The sequence below is a fragment of the Eurytemora carolleeae genome, unplaced genomic scaffold (genome assembly GCF_000591075.1).
Source record: "Eurytemora carolleeae unplaced genomic scaffold, Eaff_2.0 scaffold1927, whole genome shotgun sequence".
Lineage (NCBI taxonomy): Eukaryota > Metazoa > Arthropoda > Copepoda > Calanoida > Temoridae > Eurytemora > Eurytemora carolleeae.
Genome location: NW_019398253.1, coordinates 24,373 through 37,853, shown reverse-complemented (window position 1 = coordinate 37,853; position 13,481 = coordinate 24,373). Strand labels below are relative to the sequence as shown.

General features: G+C 31.0%; 1 protein-coding gene across 1 annotated transcript; it reads right to left on the bottom strand.

Annotated features, from left to right (window-relative positions):
- Positions 1–4,483: 4,483 nt before the first annotated feature.
- Positions 4,484–12,957, bottom strand: LOC111717108 (lymphoid enhancer-binding factor 1). Its single transcript, XM_023492618.1, has 4 exons — positions 12,620–12,957; positions 12,189–12,346; positions 8,070–8,120; positions 4,484–4,699 (listed from the first exon to the last, which is right to left on the bottom strand). Exons 1-4 carry the CDS (start codon positions 12,633–12,635, stop codon positions 4,484–4,486), a joined length of 441 nt encoding a protein of 146 aa, XP_023348386.1. The 5' UTR covers positions 12,636–12,957.
- Between the last annotated feature and the right edge of the window lie 524 nt (positions 12,958–13,481).

Sequence of the window (13,481 nt, the reverse complement as noted above, 5' to 3'; positions counted from 1 at the left end):
TTATTCCCCCCCCCACACCCGGGGGTGAACATGTTTAAAAATACCCGATTCAATTTTTTCGCAAAAGGATATCATTTCAATTTTGAGATGATGCTTTCATAAAATGTTCAGAAAAATAATTGGGTCTTCTCTCCCTTAGCTTCATGATTACAGCATAATAATGATAATATGTAATAGCGACTCCAACTTAGGATTTAAGATCGCTTTATGAGGTTATCTAGAAGGTTCAAGATTAAATATGGAGAAAACCTTAAACAAAAGCTCTCTATTTCTAAATTTTGGAATTTTCTGAATTTATCAGTTGTAAACCTTGTAAACCGACATTATTGTTCAGATAAAGGTTTCAAGGGTACCGTTGTGCATCGGACATTGCCTTATTTGCATTAAGGGTTATTTAAAATTACGCACAGTCCATTAGAAAACTTGGTTTCGTTGTTTAATAATGTTAAATGTTAGTGTCTCCTGGCTCTAGTTGGGGGTCTCTACACAGTTTACAAGTTTACATAAATAAACAGTAGGTAAATACAGCACTGGGCAGGATCATTTCAATTTATAATCAACCCTAATAATCCCCCACTTCTCTTACTAAATACAAATACCCCCCCACCCCCGGATCAAATGCATAATACACTCGCGGAACTTTTTCCCTTTCCAAAAGATAAAATTTAAAAAAATATTTACTGTTAGAATCTTGAAATTTCGACTAAAATTTTATTTTTTCAAAAATATTCTATAAACAAAAACTAAGTTTTAAGTAAATTGATAACTAAACATTTAACTGGATAAAAAGATAGAAAGGGTTAAGGATAGATATATAAAAACATAAAATATTGGTTTAAGGATAGAAAGATAAACGTAAAAAACATAGATGATAGATAGATAGATGGAAGACAGATGGATAGATAGATGGATTTGATAGATAGATAGATAGGGTTGAGGATTGGTTGGATTGGATGAGACGTTAAGATGTTTTTAAGATAGATTTTATTACCGGACCTGTTATACTCACATTTTATTAGAGAGATGGACAGACATACCAGATAGATAGATAGATAGATAGATGGATACATAGATAGATAGATAGAAAGATAGATAGATGGATAGATAGAAAGATAGATAGATACATAGATAGATGGATAGATAAAAGGATAACTAGAAAAGATAGTTAGATATTTAGACTAAATGATATATAAATAGATCTAAAAATAGATAGATAGATAGTTAGATAGATGGAGAAATAGATACAGATAGATAGATAGATAAACAGATAGATAGATAGCTTCTGTCTGTTTTTTCTATTTATTATGTACACATTTGAATAATGCCTTATCATTCCTTATCAGTTTATTTTTCAACAGTAAATTCATTTTTACTTTTATCTTCAGAAATGATTCATATTTATCAATATTCTGTCTTTTATTCAAGAAAAAAAAAGGGAGATACAACTGACGCGGCCCGCCCTACCATATGATTATACATGCTTTGCAGACGGTACTCTATTTGTATAAGAAATATTTGTCTGATGTACACTTACCGCGTATACAATAACCTATTCTGAATTTTTCTTATACAAATGAAGTACCGTCTGCAAACCATGTATAATCATATGGTGGGGCGGGCCCCGTCAATTGTATCTCCCTTCTATTCCTTACTCCTTGGTTTTAATCCTCCAATCGAACAGTTCAAGTTTTTAAGGTTCTTTTAAAAATCAGATTTTACCAGAATAAGTTCAGCAAGCAAATGGTAAATCGTATTTAAAATTAGTAAAGATGAAAACGACAAAAAGAAAGATGAAAACGACAAAAAGAAAGATGAAAAAGACAAAAAGAAAGATGAAATAGACGTAAAACCGTAGAAAAAGACAAAAAGAAAGATTAAAAAGACAAAAAGAAAGATTAAAAAGACAAAAAGAAAGATGAACAAGACAAAAAGATGAAATAGACAAAAAGATGAAATAGACAAAAAAGAAAGATGAAATAGACGTAAAACCGTAGAAAAAGACAAAAAGAAAGATTAAAAAGACAAAAAGAAAGATGAACAAGACAAAAAGATGAAAAAGACAAAAAGAAAGATGAAATAGACGTAAAACCGGAGAAAAAGACAAAAAGAAAGATGAAATAGACGTAAAACCGGAGAAAAAGACAAAAAAAAAGATGAAATAGACGTAAAAACCGGAAATAAAGACAAAAAGAAAGATGAAATAGACGTAAAACCGGAGAAAAAGACAAAAAGAAAGATGAAATAGACGTAAAACCGGGGAAAAAGACAAAAAGAAAGATGAAAAAGGTATAAAAACGGAGAAAAAAATAAGAGTTCAATGAAAATACTGAGAAATAGAAAAAATTATACAAAGCGATTAGTAAAAATATGAGGTTTTAGTAGACAAAGAAAAAATAAATAAGATATGCCATCAAAACCAAAAAACGAAGAAAAATGTAGGAAAAAAGGCAAAAAAAACCCAATGACTTCTTCTATAAAAAGTCAAATAAGTTTGATATAAAATAGACCGTATGTGTCACTTGAAGATTCAAGTAGAAATGTGGTAAGAATGTACCTCTCTAAGCTCTGTTAAGGGGGTCAAAAAGTGCCATAAAAATAGATAAAATTCCAGCTTCCCCCCCTTCTCATCTCACACTAGGTGATTCTCACCCCGAAATTGGATCTAGGAATTCCAAATTAAAGTAATCAAATAAAAAAGGGTATTTTTTAGTGTTTCTTGAAAACTCGATAAAGTTGAATATTTCTATATTTTACTGCTAATAATTTGATTCAAAGAAATTGAAATTAGTTCGATTTAAATAACAGTGGTATAGACTAACATTTCATAGATGGATAGATAGATAGATAGATATATAGATAGATAGAGATAGATAGATAGATAGATAGATAGATAGATAGATAGATAGATAGATAGATAGATAGATAGATAGATAGATAGATAGATAGATAGATAGATAGATAGATAGATAGATAGATAGATAGATAGATAGATAGATAGATAGATAGATAGATAGATAGATAGATAGATAGATAGATAGATAGATAGATAGATAGATAGATAGATAGATANCTTGCCTCCTCTCTCCATTACTTCTCTCCTCTCTCCATTACTTCCCTCCTCTCTCCATTACTTCCCTCCTCTCTCCATTACTTCCCTCCTCTCTCCATTACTTCCCTCCTCTCTCCATTACTTCACTCCTCTCTCCATTACTTCACTCCTCTCTTCATTACTTCCCTCCCCTCTCCATCCATTCCTTCCTTCATTCTATTTCTCTCCTTCCCATCCTTTTCCACTTCTCTTTCCTTCCTACCCCCATACCCTCTTTTTTATTTCCCCATTTCCCCATGATCATAAGTTTCTGATTTTCTATTTGTCACATCCTTCTTTCGGTATCTTTTCAATTTCCGTTATTTTTATCTTTTTAATTCAAAAATATCTAAACTTATTATTTTGATGGATCGCTAACCCCCCTCCTTACCTTCTTTCATACACCTTAGCAAAACTGAATATTAGAGCAAAAACTAGCGGATATTGCATTTTTCCGTAGAATTGCTGTCTGCAAAAACGCTTGCGAACCTAGGCCTAGCGATGTTGGCAATTTTTTTTTTGCAAATTCCATAATACATTTGATTGACTTGACTTGTGGGCAGGGGGGTCAAGCAAAAATTATATAGATAGAAAGATAGATAGAAAGATAGATAGATAGATAGATAAATGAAAAGATAGATGGATAAATAAATAGAAAGAAGGAAAGGCAGATAGCTTAATAGATAAACATATATTGATAAACAGATTTCTCGATAGATAGATAGATAGATATAAATAAAGATGTATAGATGAATAATATATAAACTCTAGATGGCTAGATAGACAGAAGGATAAAAATTTAGATAGATAGATCTAACTATCATCTATATAGTGTACACGGTATAACACGGATCGTGGCTGTTCATGTGAGAATAAACAATTCAATTTTATTTACTATTATTAAAAGAATTAAATTGCATAGATAGCAAGATAGATAGATAGATAAATAGAAAACTGGATGAATGAATAGATATATGTATACATAGATAGATGGATGGAGAGATTGATATATAGATAGCTGGATAGATGGATGGATAGCTGGATAGATGGATGAATAGATAGACTGATAGGTTGGTTAATGAAATGATAGAAAAATAGATAGATTACAAATGGATAGATAGATGAATAGATAAGTAGAAAATTGGATAGATAGATGAATATATAGATAGAAAATTGGATAGATAGATAGATAGATAGATAGATAAATAGATGTAGATGGGTAGATAGATGGATAAATAGAAGTAGAGATGGGCTGAAATTGGATAGATAGATGAATAAATAGAAGTATAGATGGGTAAAAGTTGGATAGATAGATGGATAAATAGAAGTATAGATGGGCTGAAATTGGATAGATAGATGGATAAATAGAAGTATAGATGGGTAGAAATTGGACAGCTAGATGGATAAATAGATATATAGATGGTAGAAATTGGATAGATAGATGGATAAATATATGTATAGATCGGTAGAAATTGGATATAGATGGATAAATAAGAGCATAGAAGGTAGAAATTGGATAGATAGAAGGTTAATAGAAGTACAGATGGGTAGAAATTGGAAAGATATTTTACCTAACGTATGCCCTAGTTCTCTTCTTAGCTCTGATTTGCCCTGGAAAAATATATATATTAAATTAAGAAGAAAAAAATTAACAGTTGTAATTCATTTTTATTGTTGTAAGTCTTTTAACTGTCGAATATGTGCTTTTTGAATTCTTATCGTTCACATTTCACTAAACGCATAAATTAGAAATTGTCAAACATTTTTATGGGACCTTTTTGGTCCCCATACATTCGTCAAACAGTATTTTCTTTCTAGGTCAAGAAAAAGAATAAGTTTGAAGATTTTATCTTAAATTTAGTTGGGTTGATACTTTAAAGGATCGATAGAACAACAAAAAGCGTGAAAAATATGATAACTTTTAGAAAAGTTTTTTTGTTGTTTTAATGAGGGGTCTAGAGGGTGAACGGGTATTGGAAAAACTTACTGCAGAAATCTGATATATTTATAGCTTCATTTATGAAACAGGTTGGCATTTTTTCCATAAAATTTATTTTTTTCGAAATCTTAAATATTTTTTTTTTTTTTTAAACCAAATATTTTTTTCCCAAACAGTGTATCTATCCCTGAATTAGCTTTGAAGTGTATTGGCCAAATTTATTAATGTATAGCGGGTCAGGTTTCAAAGCAGTTTTCTCTCCTGCTAAATATGTCATAGTTTGGACTTTTATTAAATACTAGTTGTCAAAATAATTATTTAAACTCAAAATTCTGCCATTTTCAACAAAAATTCAAACCACCAGCTTTTCTTCTCAATTTCATGACCATGAAATGATTGAGTCTTTTTTATAATCTCTATATCTTTGCAACCCAATGTCGTAGACCTTGGATATTTCAACTATGAATTCTATTATATTAAATAGTTTAAAATATTAAAGGTTTACACCATGAGGTTGCATCGATATAGAGTAGAAATTCGAGTTTGTGGCAAGACACAATCCTTATGTTAGAATTTTAATGCAAACGATTTCAAAAAAAATCTACAATGTGTAAATGCGGATGATTATTTTGCTTCGTTTAGAGTCGATAGTTTCCAAGCCTCTTGTTAAAAAAGCTTCTCAAAGGATATTATTTTTTACGATTTTCGAAAAATATGTCAGTAAAAGGCAAATTTCTTACATAGCCGGGGAAGAGGGGATATTTTTCGAAAAATATATACCCCTGCGAAAAATCCCCCTGAAGTGTGCAGAATGGCCAATTTTGTCTAATGTCCAAGTGTCACGCCTGGTTTCCTAGTTTTCAACACGTAAATTAAACTAAATTAGCAGGCATCCTAAATATTTGTAAATATATATAAATACATATTCATACATTTCTAACTTCCCTCCCCCCCTCCCTCCCCCACCCACCCTTCTTAGTAGGCTTGGATAATAGAAGACAAAACAGAGTGAAATCACAAAGAATAGATGCAACTCAACACTTTCCTTTCTTTTATTTCTAATCCATATATTTCTACAACCTGATGGACTACTCCTTGGATGGACTATATCAAGGATGTAATGCAAGGAGAGTTATTTCAGAAGTGTACACATCTTTTGTACTGCAGTGTACAGTCTCTGGGCGGTAATGTAAACATCAGACAGATGTCAAAGCCTGACATGGGATCCATCTTTCACATAAAAAAATCTATGAAATATTCTGGTCATAGGAAACTATTATGTGAGTTATCAAAATTTTCAAAATTCAATGCTTTTATCCTCCTCGGATACTAGACGAACAATGATGCATCTATTCTTGTTTACAAATTCCGCCCAAAGATAACTGGTTTCAATATGTTTACACGACCGCAATTAACTTTCCTTGCATTACACCCTTGGACTATATTATCATATGTAGCTTAAAATATCACAATTTACACTACCAGGCAGCAAAACGCAAGTACTAAAATGTAATTCTAAAAAAACATTTTGGAGAAAGCTTACGTCACACACGAAAAAAGTATCATGCAAGTTTTTGTAACTTTTACGTCTTAAATGTTCCCACGAAAAAAAAATAATAATACAGTATATATAATAATATAATATAATATAATATAATACAGTATGCACAAAATAATCATAGATTTTTTCTTTTAAAATTAAATTTTTCTTTATTAAGATCTTTAATAAAAACTGAGGAAGGAAAAATATTTTGTTAATATCTTTTTTTTCTTTTAAGGTCGCATTTTTTCTTCCTTTTTTATCAGCCCCCAAAATCCAATATTTTAAAGTTTTTTTTGTCAGACGCTGTATGCTGTTTATATTAAAGGGAGATTTTGGATATAGCTTTAGAAGTTTAGTTTTAACATTTTATTGTTGAAAATACATAATATTTTATGTTTTGTGTTTTCATTATTCTAGGTCGTAAAATTAAATTAAATAATTTAATTTAAGTTTTGAATATTTAAATATAAGTTTTATATGGCTAATACCTCTTCAAATTACTCTGATATATTTCCCTTTATGATGTATTTATTTTTCACAACTATATATATATAGTTATATTTGGATTTTATAAGTTTTCACGGCATTATTGTTAACAAGTGGAAAAACAAGATTAAAAATAATTTTTTTACTTGAAAACTGACTCATTTACATGAAAACTGACTCATTTACTTGAAAACTGACTCATTTACTAGAAAACTGACTCATTTACTTGAAATACTTACTCCTTTTCTTGAAAACTGACCCATTTACTTGAAAACTGACTCATTTACTTGAAAACTTACTCATTTACTTGACAACTGACTCATTTACTTGAAAACCAACTTATTTACTTGAAAACTTACTCATTAATTGAAAACTGACTCATTTGCCTAAAAACAGACTCATTTACTTGAAAACTGACTTATTTGCTTCAAAACTGACTCATTTACTTGAAAACTGAATCATTTACTTGAAAACTGACTCATTTACTTGAAAACTGACTCATTTACTTGAAAACTGAATCATTTACTTGAAAACAAACTCATTCACTTGAAAACTGACTCATTTGCTTCAAAGCTGACTCATTTACTTGAAAACTGAATCATTTACTTGAAAACTGACTCATTTACTTGAAAACTGACTCATTTGCTTAAAAACAGACTTATATACTTAAAAACTGACTCATTTACTTGAAAACTGACTCATTTACTTGAAAACTGACTCATTTAAATAATGACTGACTCATTTACCTAAAAACAGACTCATTTACTTGAAAACTGACTCATTTACTTGAAAACTGACTCATTTGCTTGAAAACTGATTCGTTTACTTAACAAATGACTCATTTACTTAGAAACTGACTCCTTTACTTGAAAACTGACTCATTTACTTAAAACTTACTTATTCTTATTTTCATAAGTCACTAACTGACTCACTTACTAAAATGCACTGACTTACCTTACCGACTCACTTATCTTACAAAATCACTTGCTCACTTATCTTAGAGACTCACTTACTTGAAAATGCCTGAATATGTTGTGATCAAGCCAGGGATTGGACCCCGGTCCCTAGGGATTAAAGGGATTAACGGGTGTGTAAAAAAAGTCCATAATTTTTGTCTTTTCAATTGTCTTGACTGTCAGCCCAAAAAAAACACAAAACACAATTTCTTTCCATAACTAAAAAAATCTCAGTTAAGCAAGTATGAAGATATATAGACAGATAGATAGATAGATAGAAAAATAAGATCGATAGATAGATAAGTAAGTAAAAAAGATAGATACGTAAGTAAGAAAGATAGATAGATACGTAAGTAAGAAAGATAAATAGATAAGTAAGTATGAAAGATAGATAGATAAGTAAGTAAGTAAGTAAGTAAGTAAGTAAGTAAGTATGGAGTATCATTTTATTATTTGATGAGGATATGTTATTACGTTTTCAAGCAGTCAGGCAGTCATTCTATTTAATTTCAGGCAGTAAAACGGGAAGTGTGTGAGGGAAGGGAGGGGGGTCTTCTTTATTTTCATATCAGACCTTTTTCTACGTTTTCTACAAAAAAAAACAAGAAAGAAACTGGCAGAAATTTGTAAAAAATAAAAACCAAGTTTTCGACAACGTTTTATCCAACATAATTAAAAGGTTAAAACTACGAATTAAGGAGAGAATACAAAAAATAAAATAAGAAGGGGGGGAATGCTGGGGTGAGGAGGTTGTTGTTAAAAATACATTTAGAAATGAATCAGAAATCTGCCAAGATTACAATTGTATAAGATGAGAAGCTAGAATTTTCACATTTCTTAGAGATCATATCTTAGCATCAGACCAGGATGGAAATATATATACTAGAGGACAAATAGCAGGACAGGAGGGATATATTGGACAAATAGGATAGGACGATTGTATAGGACAAATAGGATAGGACGGATGTATAGGACAAATAGGATAGGACGGATATATAGGACAAGAAGGAAAGGACGGATATAAAGGACAAATAGCAGGATAAGACGGATATATTGGACAAATAAGAAGATATGACAGGTTGGAGACAGATATGTAGGACAAGGAAAAGAACAGGACGGATATATAGGACAAATAGGATAGGACGAATATATAGGACAAATAGGATAGGACGAATATATAGGACAAATAGAGGACGATAGGACAAGTGGGAGGAATGATGATATATTAGACAAATAGGACGATAGGACAAGTTGGAGGAAATGACGGATATATTGGACAAAACGGATGATAGGCCGACTATGGAGGACAAGAAGAAAAAATGTTTAATATTGATGATTATATATATATATTCGACAGTATTGTATGAAACTATGAATCATTTTCAATATTTGTCCAGGGATTACTTTTATCAGTGAACTTTAGTTTTTTATCAACGGATTTATCCGGNGGGCCGTCTTCGTAGAAATTAAATTTAAGATTTTAACTGTTCTGTCCCCATAATCTCCCCCCAGGCCTATAGGATTTAAACCGCCCCCCACCCCAGGCCTTTAGGATTAAACCGCGGGGGATTCGATAATATTGATAGCTTAGCTTAGACATAGATGCGAATAGATTCGTATCGAAAAGATTCTTAGACAGGGTGAGCCAAAAAAAAGAGGGATTATCGATGTTTGGGACAAAATTTTAGAATTTTTATTTTGTTTGGAACGTAAGGCAAAATAAAATAAGATTTATGGAACATTAAAAAAAACGATTCCACGAAGCTATTTTTTTTTTGTAAAAATTAAGTTTTTTATAAGATTGTTGGGAAAATGTTTATTCTATTGTTTTCCAAAATTTCATGAAAGCTTATTAAAAAATTGAATGAGATATAAAAAAAGGTAAGCCAAGTATTTGCATTTTGAAGTCATAACAGTTCTAGGGTTTTAATTTGATAACATTTACTGCAGATTTCCACTCTAATTTTTTTGAGGAGTTTTTGTTATATCTCTTTCAATTGTTGATGACTTTTCGTGAAATTTTGGAAAACAATAGAATAAACATTTTCCCAACAATTTTTCAAAAAATATTAATTTTAAAAAATTGGATTCACGGATTTTTTTAATTGTTCCAAAAATATTTTTCATTTTTTTTACTTTTTTTATTTATGCCTAAAATCGGAATAAAATATTAGTTTTGAAAATTTTGTCAAAAACATCGAGATAATCCCGGTTTTTTTACTCACACTGTAGATAAATAGATTTAGGTAGATTTAGAAAGATGAATAGATAGATTTAGTTAAATAAATAGATAGATAAAAAGATAGATTTAGATACAAACAGATAGATAAATAGATTAATAGATAAATTCAAATAAATAATGAATAATTTCAGATTGATTAACAGATAAATTTAGATAGATCAATTAAAATAGATAGATTTATGTAGATTAATAGATAGATTTATGAAGATTAATAGATAGATTTAATTAGATAGATTTAAATAGATGAATTCAGGTTTATCAGAAGATTTACATTCAGATAGATAAATAGACGTATGGATCAAATAGTTGTATAGACCTGGTGTGGATATATTACTATTTCATAAAATATATGGATGAACGTAAAAATATTTGAAAAGATCAATGGATGACAGATGAATTAATGAATTAATGATATTTTTGACAAATCTACCCTCTCCCCCCTCCTTCCCCAATACCAGTGGTCAAACTGAAACTGTCAAAATAAATGAAAAATATTTTTTAAATTACACAGTTCGTTATTGTTCCATAAACATAGCGTGGAGGCTAAAAATGACCCCCCCCCCTCACTGGACTACACTAGGCCACTTTTTATTCTTTTCAGTTTATATTTGCAAAAAGGTCCGGTTTAAATCTGGTATTTCCCGTTGCCCCCCCCCCTCATAAAACAAATAAAAAATCCTGAAAAAGAGTGAAATTCACATTCTTGGAAATAAAACCAGTTTTAAAGTCGCATTTTAGTGCTTAATCATTGCTAATCTTAACTGTCTATTGCTTATTTTATTGCTACTTGAACTTGAATAATTTTTTATTTATGGCAAACAGTGAATTACTTTTTCTTCACTAAAAAAGCGATTAATTGCATTTTCACATATACATATGTATTATTGCTACTATTTCTTGATAACTCACTGCTGCTCTAAAAACAATATATCAATTATAACTCATTTTCTCTGTATACATTGTAAATTGTACAAAATGTTCATTGTACATAAACATATTATAATCACAATATTTATTGTGTACAATTACACAATATTCATTGGGCCTGAAATGATGAAATTTGACACCCAAGTTTAAATAAGAGAATTAAATTAGTAGTAAACAGTTTACTATTTCTTACAAAACAAAACTTTTTTCCCATTTTGATTAAACGGAACCAAAATCTTCCAGATTTGTCAAAGAAATGCCCGAAAGAAATAAAAAACGTACATTACTAAAATTATAAGAAATTTGATTATTTGCAATTTAAGTTGATATTTTTTTCGCAAATAATTGTCTTTTTATCAGAACTGTAATGAATTTCTTCAGTGCCTATTTCGTTAAGGATATTTCTGCATGAATATAACCTTCTATCCTATTTTTAAAATTTCTATTTCTATCTATCCAGCTAAACGTCTTTTAGTCCAAATATATTTGTTTCTATCTGACTGTCTAACTACCTAAGAGTCTAATTGACTAACGATCTATTCCCCTATCTATCTCATCTATCTAATCTATCCAGGGATCAGGGTACTGTCTATCCATGTATATTTGTCAGTTAGAATTGTCCTGCATTGTCTAATTTATGTTGACGTCATGTCTATTTGTAAAGGGATAGTATACGAAAATTCAATTTAGAAACGCGCGGATTCACAAAGATACTTTTCCAAGGTTTGTCTGATCAAGAAGTTAATATTTTAATAATTAACTGTGATTTCTCTTTTGAAGTTACCTGCGGTTTAGGTTTAAAGAAAGAATTATGGTACTTGTTAAAATAAACATCGTAAATATCGATATATTTGCAAGTTTTACATCTTCCATTAAACAGTTTCATCATTTACGGGTAACCCCGCAACAATATAAAATAGGAGCCGGTTTTATTAAATATTGCGCCTCAAAGAGTAAGGAAAATCGATGAACAAAATTTATTTCTGAAAAAGTTAAAAAAAAATCACCTGTTCCGATTCTGTAATAAGACTGCTTTTCTCCTCCAAAAGCTCGGCTTGGAGGCATTCGGAGGCATTCTGTTCTTGCTCGTCCTCCCCCTCATCCTTGAACACTTTAACCTCGTCCGACGAACAGAATTCGTCCGGACTGTCTCCCGACACATTGCCTATGGCCGACGAATTTTGAAAATTTGAATAATTAAAAAAGTGGTTAAATTTAACAAGAAAACCGATACTCGAAATCAATTAGTTTAATAAGGGAAATAATATTTAATAAAGCAAAAATAAAGCTTTAATTGGGGGCGGCTTATTTTTAATCATTAAAGTATATAATGTGTTACATTGATTAAAACAAAATATATATTATTTCAAATAAAAAACCGGCTAAGTAGAAATTTTTGTTTAATGATATTTTTAAATCAAAATATCGGCGGGCCAACCTGAAACTCCCGGCATAATTATATTCTTTTCATCGCGTTTTAATATTTCACTTAAAATTGCGAGTTTTCACTAGGATGCAAAAAAATCACATAGTTGTATCTCCTTCTTTACTTTTGTACTCTGAACAGCTGATCAATGTTAGTACTATCACACAATGTCTCACAAAATAATTCCTAACAATCACATCAAACGTTTGAAAAATGTCCTAAAATGTTTTCAAGGTGGTAGCTAAAAGCTCCTTTACGGTCGCGGTGAACTTTGAGATTTTGTGCGTCAAAGAGTCGGCCTTCACTGATCTTAGTTACACCGATACTGAGTGCAAAGCAACCGTTGTTTGCCCCGCGCCGGCCCGTGCACACCGTAGTAGCGCCGGCCCGACCCGGACAAATTGTCCCAACACGGACAGAAAATCTTCGAAACAAGTGGAGGAATGAGCGACTCTTAAGATTGTTTAAACCGGTTTTCAACCGGGCAGTCAGTAGGAGAGCTTTGGGCGAGTCCATTATATGTTGTTGGGGTAAGAAGGTCGAAGTTTACAGGTGGAAAAACGGGTTAGAAACAAATCGTCCTTTTTACAGCCTGCACAGTAATTGTTTATAACAACCATTCACTCTTTGACCCCCATACTTAACTTTAAACAGATTTGCATATAATAGTTCCCAAAAAATAAAAAAGTTTTTAAAATTTTAATTATACGTAATAATTACTATTAGTCCGGGAATCAGTGGCGCGTACGGGGGGGGGCGAGGTGCACGGGACCCCCCCCCCTACGCGTACGCATCTCCTGAGGGAGGCTCATTTAAAATTACATCTGGTTCCATTTCCCAATTCCTAATGCAATCGAAATTTTACATTGCATTG